We start from the raw sequence: 18706 nt of genomic DNA, 5'->3' as shown, positions 1-18706 counted from the left end.
TCATAATTGTATTTCTTTATCATCAGGCCCCAAAGCAGAGCCTACCAGAGGATCCTGGTCAAAATGACTGAGTGCTCTGTGGGCACCAGTGCTAGGGGGAAGCACAACCCTCTACGGTCCCTGGCATTGTTTTCCTTCCGGTTTGCCCTTGTAAGTGTCGTGATTTTTTCCAGTGGTGTCTGACATGCTTATGAGTTATACTGGTTTAATACAGAAGCAAATAATGAGCCAAAGCAATATGAGTCCCTGTGAGGAAAAGATCATTTTTTTCTTCTTTAATGAAAGAGAGTACATCAGTGACGAATGGCCCATCTCCCTTGATGTTGTCTTGCAAGCTGGCATAAATTGCATTTTTTAAGGTAGTGACTGAGTGGTGGCACAGAGCCCGAACATGGCTTATTTAGCTACCTAACAAGTACATTTCCCAGCTCTGCCCCCTCCCCGAACTCACCAGCGGCAGAGAACAAAGTGGAAGGCCGCGCCAGGTCGTGCGGGTGGTGGATGGCTCCAAAGAGACTGGGGCCCGGGGGGCGGCTCAGGAACTCAGGTTTCAGGCCAAAGTCCAGCTTATGTGGGTCTGACTGCATCTGTTTCTACAGCAGAATGGGAACCACAGAAGATGAAATCCCAAAACAAACAGCAGGGAAGAAAGACATTTATGAAGAGCAAACTCTATGAGCGGTGTGTGTGCTCTGAGACCCAGCCAGGTTCAAGTTTACAAACTTGAACACAAGAGATCCACGCATGGTTTACCCTTCCAGTGCCAGGACAGCAGGGCAGCCTGCCTGCTGCTTGGCAGCACCTGCTTCTCCCGTCAGAGATGGCAAGCGGAGAAACCAGAGTCTGCTCCTTGAGGTCATAATGGTTTCAGAAAGAAAACCATGTCCTATTTATTCCAACCTCCAACCCCCAAAGTTTAATACTTTGCCGTAACAGCTCATGTTAGTAAGACTCAAAATTAACGGTATTTTAAAGCTCATTTTACTAGGAATTCTCCATGAATAATCTGCTATATAAATTAACTGTTATTGACTCTTTGCCATATACTAATAGAAGAAATATCTGCATGCCTACAAGCTAATTTTCAAACAATGATTGTTAACATATTAGTTAAAAAAAAAATGTAGGGCCATTAATTTACCTAATAGAGGCCTTTTCTTTTCCTAGTACTCCCAATTACCAAGGAAGAGGAGGGGATCAGTCCATACCAGTAACCTGTGAAGACTCCCTGTGGAGTCCTGGCCAGTGCCTGAAATCACTCTGTTCCTCTTCTTCATCTACCTCGAAGCCAATCTCCCACTCACCTTCCCCCAAGGCTGTAGAAACTGCTTCATACTGCCCCTCTCCAGCCCTTTCCCGACACCATTCTCTAGGCTCGGAGACCTTTCCATAGCACGGTTTCAGTCCTCCCACGGCCTTGCCACTGCACAGACCCTTTTTTACACTGGTGTCACACCTTGCTGGCAATACTGCTCCTCCTGGTCTTTCATCTGAAGCCCTGATTGCCCGCCCCTCACTGCCACCTCTGATGTCCAGTTTCCTGGGCTTTCACTGCTCTCAGCCTGCTTCTGCTGCTCACTTCTCTGGTCTCTTGGACTCGTCTGATGCTCCCAGTTCCTTTGTGCTGCCCCCTCCACCCCGCCCCCCCCGCCTCATTTTAACCTCCCTGAAGGAGTCCTGAGGGGCCCTCAGCCCGCTATACAGCAGAGAGCTGATGAGGAGAGACACGTGTTGGTACAGAGTGATGTGAGGGTCAGAGAGGAGGAAAATTTGCCATTCCCTTTTTGTAGAAGGGCAACTCCCACTCATCCATCACCCACATTTAAAGTGAGACGTACCCACGTGCCTCAAGCCGGAAGTAACACCCATGAAGCTGAAGCATGCAGCACTTCTGTCACTTTCTCTCTCTCTCTCACACACACACACACACACACGCATACCCCGAGCTCACCACTGAGCTCTAAGCAACTGGACAGCAGGAAAGATGAATGCCCTCAGCTTGGCCCAGTGAGCAACCTGTAAGCTCTCTCTGTGAATACTGGGTGAATGACTAAAATAACATGTAAATGAATGAAGAGACAGGGGATAATACAATTTCTGCTCAAATCTACAAGAAATGCTATAATTAAAGTCCTGCTACAGAGGAATGGTGAAATCCCCCAAACCAAGCTTCTAATTCACTATAAATCTATAAAAATTTTGAGTACCTCCTTTAATTTGGTTGTCAAATTATTTCGTGCTAATACTGTACATTACACAGTACAGTTTCATTAACCACAACTTAGGCCCATGAAGTGAAACGGCACCTGGGGATTGCAAATAGTTTGCTGAAAAGGGGAGATGAACAGAGTTAGCTCATGTTCAAGAGACCTTTCTAATTGAATTGGGATAATGGAAGTCAGTCACCAGGGACACTTTTATGGAAAAGAAGTTGCTAGAGTGGTATATGCAGCATCCTTTATTGCTTTTAACCAAAGGAGTTACAAGGAAGACAAGTTCTACCTACCGTTCTGCTAACTACATCATCCAGAACAAAAAGTGATTGGACTAATCATCAGAATCTAGTTAGTTTTCAAAGCAAAAACATTTTCCAAAGAAGCTAAACCATGATTCTAATTAAACTTCACCTAACAATAAAGTAGAAGTGAGCAAAACTCACTGATGGGATGTTATGAGACAGAACGGGTATTTGGCAATCAAAGCAAAGTATCTTACTTACCTCAAGGTTTGCTTAACTTTTAACTGGGATGGATAGATGGACTGACTGATTTCCCTTGAGCCCAGGGTTCAAACTCCTGGGCCCAAGGGATGCTCCCTCCTTAGCCTCCTGAATGGCTGGACTTGATTGTTTTATTTTAAAAAATCCTTTAAAAAATTTAACTCTTTTTTTGGAAACAGGGCCTCACTCTGTTGCCCTGGGTAGAGTGCTATGGCGCTCACAGCAACCTTAAACTTGGGCTTGAGCAATCCTCTTGCCTCAGCCTCCCCAGTAGCTGGGACTATAGATGTGTGCCACAACACCTGGCTAGTTTTTCTATTGTCAGTAGAGATGGGGTCTTGCTCTTTCTCAGGCTGGTCTTGAACTCCTGAGCTTTAGCAAACTACCTGCCTCAGCTTCCCAGAGTGCTAGGATTATAGGTGTGAGCCACTGCACCTGGCCAAAAAATTTAACTCTTAAAAATATTTCTCTTGTATGGGCGGCGCCTGTGGCTCAGTGAGTAGGGCGCCGGCCCCATATGCCGAGGGTGGTGGGTTCAAACCCAGCCCCAGCCAAACTGCAACAAAAAAATTGCCGGGCGTTGTGGCGGGCGCCTGTAGTCCCAGCTGCTCGGGAGGCTGAGGCAAGAGAATCGCCGAAGCCCAGGAGTTGGAGGTTGCTGTGAGCCGTGTGACGCCATGGCACTCTACCAAGGGCGGTACAGTGAGACTCTGTCTCTACAAAAAAAAATATATATATATTTCTCTTCTGTCTATAATCCTAGCACTCTGGGAGGCCAAGGTGGGTATATCACCTGAACTCACCAGTTCAAGACCAGCTTGAGCCAAAGTGAGACTTCATCTCTCAAAATAGCTGGGCGTTGTGTGGGGTCCTGTAGTCCCAGCTACTCGGGAGGCTGAGTCAAGAGAATTGCTTGAGCCCAAGAGTTTGAGGTTGCTGTGAGCTGGTGACACCAGGGCAATTTACCGAGGGTGACAAAGTAAGACTCTCTCAAAGGGGGGAAAAAAATTTCTCATCTGTGATGAGCAGCTCTCTGTCCTGGCTAAACTGACCACTTGTGCTACTACCACCATGGCTCCCAAATGCTGGTAGGACTAAAAGCTTGCTCGTAAAGAAATGGATTAAGTGAAGCTTATTGGAATTATTTGACTGCTTATCTTCTCCCATTTGGTCGGAGATAGGTACCCTGGTGATGAAATCTGGACTTGCCAGTTACTTTGCTCCTTAGGTCAAGCACTGATGCTGTACCAGGTCACTTGCTGACGTTTTGGATCTCTTTGCTATTGTATCATAAAGGCTTTAGTAAAGCATGGACAATATTCATCTGTATGACGAAAATAGAAATAAGAAAGCAAAGTCACCTGAGGTCGGGTAAGGTAACCGGCCAGAAGGTGGTTTTGACAAGTACTGACCATATTCTAACACCTGATAGTGGGCATGTGGGGACCAATAGAAGGTTGCTGCGAAGAATATGTCACTTCCTGAGTGTAGTTTTTAGTAACAACTAAGAGAAGTTTGGCAGCGTCTTTGTACAGGGCATAAATTACTCTTTCATTTTTCCAAACCCATAAAATAAAAAGAATGTGCCAACAGTTATTTTTTAAAAAGCCAACATTCCCATAGGTCTTTTCAGACACAAAATATTTTCTATATTCTAATTCTTGTTCATTATATTTCCAAAATCTTTACTTAATCCACCATTTTTAAGCCCTTTCCATTAGAAAGATGATAAAATCATAAAAAGGGAAAAAAAGCGGGGAGGGAGGAAACCACTAGAAAGTTGTCAGTTTGCTTCTGTTTGGCAATTTTGCTGGGGTCTCCCTGATTACTAGTTAAGAATTCCCAGCAGCTTTTCGAAGAGGGGCTGGTCCTTCCTGACTTCAGTTCCTGAGCATGTTTTAAATGCCTCCTTAATCGCGTTTTCCTGAGCAGATCACGCAGTCCCATGCCCTGGCCCCTCCTCCCCAAACCAGGAAAGTCATACTGACCTTAACTTTCTGTTGGTGGTGGTAGATCTGCCAGGCGATGTGAACATGCATAGCACACCACTTCCCTGGTTTCTGGAACAAGAAAGAGCAACAAGGTCAGAAGGAAGACATTTCAGAGGAAACTACCTTCAATTTACCCAAAACATCAGCAGAGTCTGGCTTCACAGGCCTTTCTCATGAAACAAATGTGCTTTGTATTCTTCAAGTGCCTTCCAATAGCAGCAATCCAGTGCCCAGTCATGAGGCAGTCACAGCTCCCTCTCTCCCCACGTGGGCTGCTACTCAGAATGCCATACTTGACAAGGACCTCCCTGGTTACCAAGGACAAGATGGTAAAAGCCTGAATCCCACTTTGCGTCTCTTTCTTTTCTGGAGCCAGCTGGCAGACCTGGTAGAGTAGGAAACCCCACTTAGCAAATGCTGCCATACTATAATGCAAATCAGCTGTTCAGAAGAGCTAATTAGTGGATGTCAGTGAATCAAATCAAAACAAGAAGAGGGTACAGAACCTGTCCTCATCTCTCTCAAGTCTGTTGTTTTAACCCCCAACGTGGTACAGAGAAATTCACCACATTTTCATTTAAGCCCAGTTACCACAAATGCCAAGAATCAATTACCCACTCATATTGGTGGGCATTATTCATTTTTAAGTTAAAAGGTAAAAGAAGAAGAAACAAAAGAGGTCCTCCTCCTCTACTCTCTAGGCCTCTGCAAGTACAGCAGAACCTCCATAGCTGACCATCTCCCTACACTGACCATCTCCTGAAGTTGACCTAATTTTTATAGACCTGTCATGCACCACATGACCGTATCAGTACAATAAGTCTAGTTCCTTATGTTGACCACCTCCATATGTTGACCGTCGTATTATCATTACAGTCCTGTGGGTGGTCAATTTATAGAGTTCTACTATACTAAGTCCCTTTGTCACCCTTTGGGGAGTCTGTATTCAATCCCTATCACAAATTATTTCACTTGTTTTGTAAACAATGGAGTGACTTCTAGTGAATTCTTTTCTACCAGCTAGAGGGCAGGGACCTTCTCTCTCTTCTTCATTCCTGCTAAGTAATGGCTCAGAGATGTAATCAGGATCTACCGGATGGATGAGAAGAAAACATAGTCCCATTCTACAATGGCAAAAGAGATGCTTATGGTTTCTACAGTAAAGAGTTGCTTCTGAAATATATATACTTAAATGCAAGTCTGGGGTCAGTTCTCTTCTCTTGATGAAATTATGGGTCATTTGAAATTACAAATAACAGACTGTCTCACCTAAGTAATGATACGATCTTCCTTCCCCTTGAAAAAATCAAATTATCTGATTATATGCACCAGAAGTGGGTCAAGTATAGGAAGTCTACTGTCCATCCATCTTCCATCCAATAATCCGTCATCTGCCACTCACCAGGTAAGGCAGCATTCATTCAGAGGTCATCTGCTAGCCACTTTCCTGACCTCAACAACAATTTGCTTTAAGCCATATGTTAACAAGCTAGTGCTTATTATATCCATTACCCGCACCTTAGAAACAGATCACATGTCACTGTCACTTAGGGCAGAAAAAGGAAGCCACCAGCCAAAATATGACCCAGGCATGTATTTTCTAAGTATGTGAGAGACTGACTCCAGCCTATAGCTTACGCCTCGCCTCTCCCCTCAAGTTCCAAGGGCTCAGATCTTTTACTAGACCTGCTAAGAAAAGAATCTGACACAGTTGAATTCTATCTGTTAGGTATGTACAAAAAACCAATGGCCTGGCTTCCTCTGACACTCAAAGCAAAACAATTTAGGCCACTTTTGATCACACCACCTGAAAAACCCAAACACTGTAATTCTGACATTTTATTCCAGAATTTCTATGGCTTATTTCCTTGTATTAGACTGGTGTTTTTAACCCACAGGGAGTCAAACAGAGGTTGCAAAACAGTTCTAGAAGAAGCTTTCTTACCCTTAACATAGGTCTGAAAGGATCTGTCAACTGTGAAGAGAAAATGACAACTTGGTTACACGCCTGTCACTCAAACAATTGCTCTAATTAACAAATTTGTAGTGCTTCATTAGGAGGGGAAATTAAAATGTTAGAATTTTACTTTTAAATGAAGCCCTTTTAGAGAATAATTAACCCGTTTTCACACTATCAAAAGTGCCGACAGTCCCCTCCCCCACTTCACAATCCTCGGTACATCTAAGCTGACAAGCCCCTGTACAAGTTTAATCAATAGCAATATGCCCTCTGGCAACATGATTTGCTCATATTACACATCAGGAGTTTCACTATCTTGATCTCCAAACCACACTGAGTAGGTCTAAGGGAGAATGGACTTCAGACCATAGACTTTTAAGGCTAGATACGAAGAGGTATCTGGGGGAGAGCTGTCCTTTCCAGACATACAGTACAATTAGGCTAACTTCACCAGCACCCTTCCTTTGTTAGCTGTATATTACTTACAGGTATGGGACACTTTCAGAAAGTTCACTACGCTTCTTATAGTAGCAAAATAATTATATAGTCGAGTCACCTTCAACTTCTACCTACTCTGTGTATCATTTTCTGATTGCCTTATCCAGAGATATTATTGTAAAAGATAACCATTTTTCACATTTACTATGGAGAGGAATATAAATAAGAATCATTGAGGGAAGATTATATCTATCCTATAACTTCAATGGAAGAAGTAGGGTGTGGTATAAATTATGCATAAATAACATAACCAAAGCATAATGGATATTTTACTTAGCTCTAGAGCACAAAAGAATCCCTACCACATTAAAAATAGAGGGGCCAGCAGAGCTGTGTGGTACAGGAGCTTCCTGACCCCAGGCGACAGTGGGGTAAGGCCTGACTTCCAGGAAGAAAAAGCTTAGTGCTTTTCCATTCCAAACATTCTGTGGCTATTTCATTTGGGTGAGAGAAATTTAAGGAGACATAGAGAAGACTGATCAAGTACAAACTATACAAACTGAAGCGTCTAATTTCTGGGCTCAGAGCTGTAAGTCCCTTTTTTCTCCCCCTGGCAAGTCATTTCCTTGTGTCACAGGGCTGCAGTGGCACAGGAGAGATTTTGTTTTCTAAGGGTAACTGGCATTTCTTTCACAAACTCAAATGAACTGAATTTAGCTGAAACAACCACTGCCTCACAGGCGCTAAGGAATGTGAAAGCACTGGGTTGGCCGTCCCGTGCAAACACACACACCTGGTGTTACCTGAGACCAAGCCTGACTGTGCACGTACCCTTGGGTCCTTTTGGAGTAAAGTGTGTGGGACTGTCCCAGGCCGAGCAGCAACATCGATAGGGTTGGATGTCTACAAATTAATTAAACCACAGCTTAGGAAGCACAAAACACGTGACATGAAAGCAAGCTCTTGCCTTTCTTCTAAATTCTAGAAGTCAAATTTTGTTTGTTCCACTCTGAAGGACAAGTTTCATTTTCTCAGTGACTATGCATGCTCTGTGTGAGGACCAACTGCTTTCTCAGGGATTCTGACTAGAGACTGCTCTCGCTAGCAATGGCATCTAACAGCAGAGACTCGGTCCGGCACATCCCGCCACGACAGAAAGCACAGGACTGAAAAAGAGAAGCACCATGTACCAGTATGCCCGCGATACCCCTTCTCATCTGAGGTACGCAGTGGCAGTAACTGCCCTTGGTATTTTGCTTCATCACAAAACATTCTAAGAAATGCTTAAGTGAACATTATAATTTGCAGTATCAGGTGCTTCTCATCAGAATAACAAAGATTTTACAGACATTAGGCTCTCTAAATTTTACCTGGCAGACACTAACAAGGAATTGCACTCAGTAATTACTCATTAGCAGTGGTGGAAATGGGACAAGAGAATCTAATTTAGGGACCACACAGATCTACCATTAAAAGATTTCTGGGGTAATTCTGCTTTGTCTTTCCTATTCCCACCACCATTCCTTAATATCACTAACATTAACCTTATCTGTAGGCTTCTGTCCTTTCAATCACCAACAATAAAAAGCCTACTTGGGGCCCGGTCACTACTTTCTAGTGGGAAAGGATTCAGAAAATACCACCGGTTCTGTTATTTAAGAAATCACAACTTCTATGAATTCCCTCACAGCAGGAAGTTAACTCCTGTGGAAAAAAAAGGAGCTCGAGTTTAGGCACGAAGCTGGCCTACCAGGAGAAGGGAAAGAAAGAATGAAAGGAAGAAAAGCAATCAGCTGCAGGACAACTAACAATTAAGCTGGAGTTGTTAACAGCCTGATTTGCATACATATGAAGAACTCCACTAATGAACTGCAATCTACATATTCAATCAGTACGATGGCCTGGAAAGGCCTATTTCAACACCAGGAGAGACACTTTCTTGCCCAGATGTAGTTTCTGTGTGATTGGATAATTGGGAGTGAGGGAAATGGTCTAATTTATTAAATGACCTACCAGTCTGTTTGGGGAGGCACTAGAGATTTGCTGCAATCTAGAGGGGACAGACCAGGTTTTGAGGGATTAGAGAAGAGCAGATTGGGTTTCAAAGAGTTTAAAAACTCCCATTTCACTCCAGACAGGTGGTGTTCAACATGGCCATCAGAAAAGCCCTCTGTATACACAACCTTGCATCTAAGCTGCAATTCCATGCAGGCAAACATGATTTCCAACGCAGCCATCCCGACCCCAATGCCTTTTGATTTCTTTCCCTTTCTAGTTGGAAGGCAACATGCCTTTGCAAATGCAACATGTGCCCATCCTAGGAGACTCTGGCTCAAAACTGGAGTTTTACCTTAGAAATGAGATGAAGGCTGCAGAGAAAGAAAACCAAAATCCACACCCAGCAAAACATCTTACTATAAAATCTCAGAATCGTTACCAACACGAGAAGTACGTCTCACTTTTTGATGGAGGGGCATATGAAATAGGGGCTATATTATATCCCCCCCTCCCCCAAGACAAGAGTCTCACTATGTCGCCCTTGGTAGAGTGCTGTGGTGTCACAGCTCACAGCAACCTCAAACTCCTAGGCTCAAGTGATTCTCTTGCCTCAGCCTCCCAAGTAGCTGGGACTACAGGTGGCCGCTACAAAACCCAGCTATTTTTTGTTGCAGTTGTCATTGTTGTTTAGCTGGCCTGGGCCGGGTTCGAACTTGCCAGTTTCGGCATATGTGGCTGGTGCCGCAACCACTGTGCTATGGGTGCTGAGCCAGGGGCTATATTAAATTTTTAAAAGGTAGTGGGTTCTGACAATTACTTTTCAGTATCAACCTCCAGAGGTAGCCCAAGTTGAACAGCATATCACTGACCAGATAGGGCAGAATTTAGTTATTGTAAAGGTTAGTTTCACACTAGTATGTTAGTAACCGATGACGAAGTCTTGACCTTGAAGAGAGGGAGAAATGAGGACATGAAAGGCAGGCAGCGCCTCCACCTGTAGGCAGACCCTACCTGCATACACATGGGCTAAGGAGGGAATGAAGGCAGATGAGTGCAAGATTCTTCCTCTGACACAATTAATAGGATACGCTTATATTTTTAGAAACATTATCCTTCTCTTCTATTAAAAATCAATAAACATTCACTTTTGGAATATATCATAGAATCCCTAATTAGCAGCTTATGAGCACAGTATTGGTAGTAAAAAAATAACAAATTCTATATATTTTAAAGAGCACAGGATACCTTAGCCTAAGAATACATGGGTAGTACACAATGAATATTAAGTTTTTGCTCAGGTTTAATACTAGATGGCCTAGAGATAACCTCACTTTAATCCCAAAGGTCACTTAGGAGCTGATAAATTAGTCACTGTGCAGGTGAGAGGGTGCAGAACCCACCTGCACACCTAGCCTGGGGCTCCACTTATAAACATCCCCTTGGGTTTTCTCTGGTAGATTTCTTACCTTCGGCTGAAATGCTCCTTGTAGTGAACCAAAAGGGCCAGTGGGGGGAATCATAGGCGGGATGCCCGACACTGCAGGAGGATAGGAATGGAAGAGCTGTGGCCAAAGATGGAGGGGGAAAAAGATTTTAGTAGAAGGCAAGTGATATATTCAAATTCCCTTCCCATTGAAAGACATCAACATTAGCAAGACAAGTAATCTCAGTCTGATGCTATTAGTCAAGAAGCCACGATGAAATGATTACACAGATGTGCCATGAATGTTTAATTGAAAAAGTTAAAAGTAGTTCAGAATCAATCAGCCAACAAATGATGTCCCAGATGAGGACATCATTAGAAAGGGAGCTGTTCTAATTATTAATTGTTAAATCGGATAGAAGTCCTAAATGGTTGGAGATTTTAATGTATTTTAAAAACAGGAGAGATGCTGAGCCAAATAAGATGCCTAGAAAATTACCAGTTAATTAGAAAAAAGTCAGAAAAAAGAAAAAAAAAGAAGAAGAAGAAAAAGAAGCAACTCTTTATGAGTGCCAGGATTTTATACCATTAAAACTCAATTAGTACTTTTAGATTTGTAATAGTTTGAGGAAATGAGGACATATTCACAATCCCTGCTTCATTAGGTTGCTCTAAAGTGGCAGTTTCAGAAGACAATTTAATTTTCTCATCTAAAATAATGACAAATATTTGTGGAAGGGTAAAATAAAATGGCTCAGTATATACTTAAATGGAGCTGCTAACTGTTCCAGAAGATGGATTATAGTAGTATAGAAATAACCCACGTCTGGGATTTACCAGCTAGTTTTAAGTTACTCTTGTTTCTCAGAGTTTCTCAAAGTACTTCTATATTAATGTCCAAATTCTTATGGCCAGTTCTGAATTATGTCTGCTATTTATTGAACAAGCTCACTGGAAGTCTGAGTGTCAGTCTACTCAGTGATGGGGGAAGAATGATTCTGAATGAATAGGAATTTTTTTGAATCAACAGCTTATGAAGGACACAAATGAGGAAAGACATACACAGCAATACTAAAGAAAGTGCACACATTTTCCCCTCCCTCTTAAAATTCCATACTTCTGAGATTTTACTGCTCTGCTTCCATTTACTTTGATCAAACCACCATATGAATTTTTAAGTACTTCCCACCCCTATGCTTGTGTAATATGTCAAAAATATAATAAATAACCGAAGATTTTCTTAATAATGGATTTAGGTTAGCTAATCATGTCTATTTTCAGAGCACATACGTTTTCTGTTGGTCTTTAGTTCATTTTGCTCCCTTCAATGATGCGGCAAACTTTTTCAGACTAATTGATATTGAACTAAATCCACTTAAACAGTGATTGCAAGCCAAGTGCCCTCATTTAAAACTACTTTTAAGTCTAAAATTGTGTTTTAGATACTTGAGTGCATTGAATCTTAATTCCCCTTATAATATCCTAATCCTCAAAGCAGGGGAGACTAAGTACTTCATATATTATCCACTATAACTAATAATGTGAAATAACTCTCACCGTACATTGTACAAAGCAGAGTAATTAAATACATGCCACACTAAAACACACTCAAATTTCTATTACTCTGTCTCCAGGTGGGCATTTTTCCTTTACCGTTTATAATTAAAACACTATTCTTAACACTTTCCTTTTGCTTTATTCTGTTACTGATCTCTTAGAATACAAATACACTTGACTATTCTCACCTAAAGCACTGCCTTGGTGCCTGAAGCTCAGTGGTTAGGGCACTGGCCACATATGTCGGGGCTGGTGGGTTTGAACCTGGCCTGGGCCTGCTAAACAACAACTACAACAAAAAAATAGCCGGGCGTTGTGGTGGGCACCTGTAGTCCCAGCTACTGGGGAGGCTGAGGCAAGACAATCACCTATGCCCAAGGGTTTGAAGTTGCTGTGAGCTGTGATGCCACAGCACTCTACCGAGGGCGACATAGTGAAAAAAAAAAAAAAAGTTAAAAACTTAAAGCACTGAATAAAGCACAAAATGTTCAAAAAATTCAGGCCTCTAGGCTTATTGTCCATCTTAAAACTAGGACAGGACTCTCTGTAGAATAAGTATATAAAAAGGCACTGCATTTGGTCCTAGGAAGTAAATCTGAGCCACGTGAACACAATAAACTTTCGATAAGAATTATTTTGCTAGCTGCTCTTTACATCAGTGAAGTACAGACTAAGGGCAGAATGGTGCCTTTCATGGGACACACTCAAAGAGGAAACCCATAGGGCTGCTGGATATTGTGGGTCCATTTAAAAAATGGTTCTGTATCACAGTACTGAGCAGAACAGGGTGGACCATGTTGGAGCAGGGGGTCATCACTCAAAATATACTTAACATACTTTTCTGATTTCTTCTTGAAGAGGCCTTCCTCGTGTAACTTCAGAATGCTTCTAGAGTAAAAATTCTTAATTGATTTCTAATACTTTCTAGTTGACTTCTCAGGTACACTCCTAAGACAGCCTCTAATTATCTGGTTCAAAGTATGAATGAATTCAGTCTTTGCTGACCTATTAAAGTATTAGTAGCACTGTTGGGTATGGTGAATCAACATGGCTATAAGCATTTTAATCTTCCTTTTTTCTGGTTTCATTTTAAAAATGTAAATCAACCATTTAGCAAAGAAACTTGCAAATTTTCAAATAAAAATGATGCAGTATGTACCCCATAATCAAAATATCACAGTAAAATGTTCAAGGTCTTTGTAGAAAAAGAAGCTCTTGTCTTGTAAGTCACTAAACATGTAACTTAATTTGGTACCAATTTGAGTTCCAAAACATACTCTTAAAATTGCAGAAAATTAGTAAATAAAGAACACTGAGTTTAAAGAGCAAAACAGCCCTTATTTCAATTTTAAGAGTTTTTCAAGTTAAATAATATTTTAACTTTCAGTCATAGCAAACTCAGGAGAATAATAACAGCCATATGGAGGAGGGTTCTATGTGTCTAGAGCAAATGAAAATCTACTTTTTGAAGAGCTATGTCTCAAAAAAGACAAGGGATTTTCTATTTATTAGAGGAAATAATTCAAGTTGAATTCCAGGATTCTCTGTTACTGACATTTTGACTGAAGACTGAAATCTCATGATTTCAGACTCCCTAGAACTGGAATGACTCAAGAGCAGACATCTATCTCACTTTGGAGGACAGATGCCTGACTTTCAGGGAAACTTTGTAGTCTGTGCAGTGCTTATGATCTTTTGATTCAGAAGATGATACTGCATCTTTACCAAAAGCAAAACGCCACAAAAGCAAGCATCCAAAGTGACAGGAGCAATGGGAACTCTGGCAGAGATGATTAAAGAAGGCTGCTAGTCATTTACTGATCTGTGGCAAGAGCACAAAAATGGAAAAGCAGTTACATTAAATGGGTAGCATGGTAACAAAACTCACACTGTGCCGGTAGAATGGGTCAACTTTTGTAGGGTATTTGTCAAACTGTAAAGGGATCAAAGCAAAAGCTAGTTACTTAATCTGCATTTTTGTTCACTGCTTCAGTGGAGATAGCCTATGCAAGCTTCTCTGTCATTAAGCTGTCATCAGACTCAATAACCTCGTTTCTATAAACCATTCTGAGTTCCTGACAAGAAACCAACAAAAATGGAAAAAGAGTGAAAACCCATAAGCTACATTTGGGTCCTGGACAAACTATGTGTCTTTCTTTCTACTCTATAATAAGAGATTCCCACAAACCAAACACCTAAACTGGAGAAAATGGGCAATTAGTCAGATAAATCAGAGAGAAGGGAGCATTTGGTCTGATTTACACAGAGAATTCCCCGTATTTTCACCTTTGGCAGAAAAATCGCACATTCAGCTGTCTTCAGAAGTGTACTATACACTCACATACAAAGCAATCTGGGCGACATGGTATAGCCATACTTTTGAACAGAAAGTGTACAGTATTGTTGCCTAGATAATTGTTTTGTCTAAATAATGTCATCACACTGGTGCTGTAATTCCCTAACTACTCTCAGTTAGATTTAATTTATTTGTGAAACGATTTTACACAGGCCAGCATAAAATTCATTCTCAAAATATTAGGCCTTTGAAAATGTAATTATTGATAGCATAGTTCACCTGGAGAAATGATGCAGGATTTGCTATGTACAGGGTTTTTTTGTTTGTTTTTGTTTTTTGGCTGCCAGGCCTCATCACTAACATTCCTTGAAACAAAAAATTTACAAAACTAACTTAACAAGTATTTTTTAAAAATTAAGTTGAGCAACATGGGGGAGGAAAGGGAGAGCAAGGAGAGGAAGCTCTTCCCGTTGGGTGAAGGAAACTCTTCTTAAAATCAAAGAATTCATCCAGGACCTTTCTGGGAGTTTAAAAAAAAAATATCATGGAATTCAAATTTATTCTCATGCCTACATTAATTGCCTTAAAATCAAGCATTTCCTTAAATATTGGCAATGAAACAAGTAAAATACTCAAATACTCACTGTTAGAGACAGGAGTCTAACTCAGAGCATTCTAACATGGCAAAACTAAGTACACTTTCTGATTAAATAAAAAAAAATCCTAACTAGTTTAGTCTCTGGCATGTGCTAATTTCCAGTTAAGACCAAGGCTGTGTTGTCACCAGTGGCACCTTTTACCCTGAGGTAGAGTTATGTCCCTGTAGAGACCATCCGCCCCTGACCCCTTGCTGACAGGGCACAATACCAGCATAGGGAACCTATGGTTAAGAAATACGAGAAGTAGAACACCTCTAATGAAGCAGTTTAGGGAAACCATCTCAAAGCCTCCTGGCAAGCCTCATCTTCTTCTTTGCTCTCTTCCTCACTCCTAACATTCTGTAAGCATTTATGTGCCAGCACTTGGTGCAAAACATGGGCAGATACATTTTATATCTGGTGACCATCTCCTAGGATGCTCAAGAAAATGAAACAACTCTTTAAAGGTTAACTGGACATGACTGTTTTGAGGGCATGTGGAATAAAATCCACTCACGAATACTAGATGCAACTGTCCAGAAAAGTATTCCTATTTTAGGCCGCTAAAGTTAGAGCTGCCCAAGGTAGGATACTTTCATGTCCTTCTCTCCAGCCATCACTCCCTATCCAATCTCCCGTGGCCCTGGCTGCCCATTCCAACCCCACCGTGCTGCATGAAGAAAAGAGTCGTGCTCTACTTATCCTCACATTTCTGCCTGGGGTACGCACCATGGGAGGTGCTGGCGTCGGCATGATGGCAGTGGGCGGGATGGCGTGGGGGAACGGCGTGAAGGTGTGCTGGTGTGTGTGCTGGTGCGTGTGCTGGTGTTGGTGCTGGTGCTGATGGAACTCGGTCCGCAGGTAGGGCGGAGGGCCGAGGGAAGCCCCACGGTCAGCACTCTGAGAGGCCAGAAAACGTGTGTTCAGTTCCTGTCGCAAGATGTCTTGCTCTGGAAAAGAAAAAGGAAGCAATGACACTTTTTCCTTCAGAACAGAACATGCAAGTGCCTTCTGATGGAGGGACCCAGGGCGTGGACACAGTAGGATGGGGGCTACAGGGTGCAGCCAGGCCCTGAGATCAAAGTGGCCAACCCAAGGAGCAGAGGAGATGGGAGGCCCAGTGGCCACCCAGCCTCCCAGGCTCTAGCTAGCTTCTTTGCTTTCAGGATCAGGCAGTTCATCAATGTGTGGAGCTCAAAGAACTTAAAGGCTATCGGCCAGAGTCCAGTTTCCAGCTCTGTTATTGCAAGGTGAGTGACTCTGGGCATGGCAGGTAACCTATCCGGTTGGTTTCCTTATCCACAAGGAGGGGAGAATATTACCTATGGGTTTGTTCTGAGAGTTAAAGAAATCAGCACATTTGAATGCTTAAGAACAGTGATGGCATACTAATAAACAGTGATGTTTACAGGGCAGGCTTTCATGCCCTTTTAAATCATCAGTTACTGCCTTACGACTCTCTGCACTAGTGGTAGAACACGGCTGCTCTGGACCAAAAACTGAGCCCTTGGCTTGATTAACACAGGTTAGGTGGAAAGGACCCACTAACACACAACACATATGTCCTTAAAATTCTGGGACATCAGCTCGGCACCCGTAGCTCAGCAGCTAGGGCACTGGCCATATACATTGAGCATGGTGGGTTGGAACCCAGCCTGGGCCTGCCAAACAACAATGGCAACTACAACAATGACAAAAAAAAAAAAAAAAAAAAAAAAAAATCTGGGACATAGGGTCCTTCTCCTTCCCTGCCAAGAAGAATACTACTCAACAAAAACAAGCCCCTTTAACTAGGACACAATCTAAGATTGTAGAGGGAAACAGCCATGGGCCTAGGAAACCTTTTATCCTGGGTGCCCAATTGCTAGGGCACGTACTGTCTGTATTTTACCACTCTGTGTGTGAGCTTAGGTGGAAAAACCTCTTGGCTTCAAAGAAACCCATCGTCTTAGGGCAGTGCCTGGTTCCCTGGGGTTTTGCTACATTAGTCTGGGTGGTGAGCCTCTGCCCACAGAGGATTTGAGAAAGAGTACAAGAAAACAAGACAACTGTAAACAAATACAACTCTACAACCAGGGACAACACAGTGGGCACACAGGTAGGCAGCCCAGGCACCTCCATCCTACCTGAGTAAGTGCTCCCGGCTGGGTGTCCTGGGACCTGCAGACTCCCTGATGTCAGTGGTGGTGGAGGAGGCAGAGCAGTAGGAGGGGCAAACATATTGGGGTGATGTGAGTGTGCGGGGGGCTGGAGGGTGGGTGTGAAGCTGTGCAGGGGGCTGTGGTTGGGCAAAGAAAGAGGGAACGGAGAGGCAGAGGGGTGGTGGGAGAGGTGTGGAGGGGCAGGCTGAGTTTTTGCTGGAGTGCTGCTTCTGCTACTGCTGTGGAGTAAGGAAAAAAGAAAAAAAAAAAAGGAGGTGAGCAATTTATTTTCTGCAAAAAAGAAAGAAGAAAGAAAAAAATCCTATCTCCTTCCCCAAAGCCGTCACATGTTCTCCTTTGCCCCTTCTTCTTCACAGAGCCTCCCAGCACATTCAGCAGCTCCCAGGCACCTGCCCATCATTACTGCAAATAAAGCTGCTGGGCATCTCGGTGTTGTAAAACGCTGATTCTGCCTAAACTTCAGGGCCAGAGTCTCATCTCTGTCCCCATAAAGTCCCCAGTCTTCCCATCTTCCACTAGTCACACTTCCATAAAGCAATAACATAAAGGAAAAAAAAAAATAAAAGCCATGATCTGAGGTCACCCCGTGTGTCTGTTACCTCTTAAAGAAACACAAGTACAACTAGGAGCCTGGATCCTCTTCTCACCCTAGGGACTGGAGGCCACAGAAATAGTCTCAGGGTCAGAAGATGGGCCTGGCCCCACAGGGAGAGAATCAGAGTGCCTAAGGTTGTTACCTCTCTGTCTTAGACAGGGAAAAGCAACTCCCTAAACCCTGAAGTCACCAGGTTTTCAAAAGGAACTACAAAGAAACAAAGTCTCCCAAGATGTGTGGGGTTCGATTATAACCTCTGGGACCCCAAGGGTGGGCGCTACTTAGCTCAGCACATCGAGTTTCTGCTTTACTGCCCTTTGCCATTTTCGTCTGTGCTACTTTTAAGACTTTCCTTTGTAACTTGGCAAAAACAACACAGAAGAGAGCCTGGATTTCCATGTAAATGTTTCTTTCTCTCAGCACAGTTTGTTTCTTCTCTACTTCTCTGACCCACATTGGAGGAAGTCAATTACGATGAAAAAACTCAAATTGGAATACTCCCCATCTTCCCGCCTTCGGAGTTGCACGGAGATAGAGCTTTTTTTAAAACTTCCTCCCTCAAACAGCCTCCCTTCTACCCTGTTTTCCCGAAAATAAGACAGTTAAGGTGTGCTCCCAAAGATGCGCTAGGTCTTATTTTCAGGGGACATCTTATCTTTCCTGTAAGTAGGTCTTATTTTCGAAGGATGTCTTATTTTTGGGGAAACAGGGTAAGAATCTTTTAACATTCAGTGACATCTGAGATACCTCCCCAGAGCCCTCAACTCTATTCCTTAAGCATTCTTTTCCTTCCTGCCCTCGCTCTCTCAGAAGCCTCTATAGAGTTTTTACTTCTTTACAATGTCCTCACTATCCAACCCAACCTGTGCTTTCCCAAGGGACCTGCGTCTCACTTATTATCCCTTTCCCCCATCTCTGGTCTCAGAGAA

General features: G+C 42.7%; 1 protein-coding gene across 4 annotated transcripts in view; it reads right to left on the bottom strand.

Moving 5' to 3' along the window:
* The window catches only part of AUTS2 (activator of transcription and developmental regulator AUTS2), a 1299114-nt gene that overhangs the window by 11215 nt on the left and 1269193 nt on the right, over positions 1 to 18706 (bottom strand). Inside the window, exons 8-15 of one of the 4 annotated variants that reach the window (XM_053558058.1) lie at positions 17147 to 17400; positions 15729 to 15970; positions 13975 to 14019; positions 10573 to 10668; positions 7940 to 8011; positions 6656 to 6685; positions 4708 to 4779; positions 452 to 593 (exon numbers count right to left, since the gene is read on the bottom strand). In XM_053558058.1, coding sequence (XP_053414033.1) covers positions 452 to 593; positions 4708 to 4779; positions 6656 to 6685; positions 7940 to 8011; positions 10573 to 10668; positions 13975 to 14019; positions 15729 to 15970; positions 17147 to 17400 — 953 coding nt within the window. The remainder of the gene's footprint in view (positions 1 to 451; positions 594 to 4707; positions 4780 to 6655; positions 6686 to 7939; positions 8012 to 10572; positions 10669 to 13974; positions 14020 to 15728; positions 15971 to 17146; positions 17401 to 18706) is intronic. The other 3 variants (XM_053558061.1, XM_053558059.1, XM_053558062.1) reach the window with 3 other exon arrangements.

Source organism: Nycticebus coucang, chromosome 12 (assembly GCF_027406575.1).
Source record: "Nycticebus coucang isolate mNycCou1 chromosome 12, mNycCou1.pri, whole genome shotgun sequence".
NCBI lineage: Eukaryota > Metazoa > Chordata > Mammalia > Primates > Lorisidae > Nycticebus > Nycticebus coucang.
Note: the sequence above shows the minus strand (reverse complement) of the source record. Positions and strands in the feature narration are given on the sequence as shown.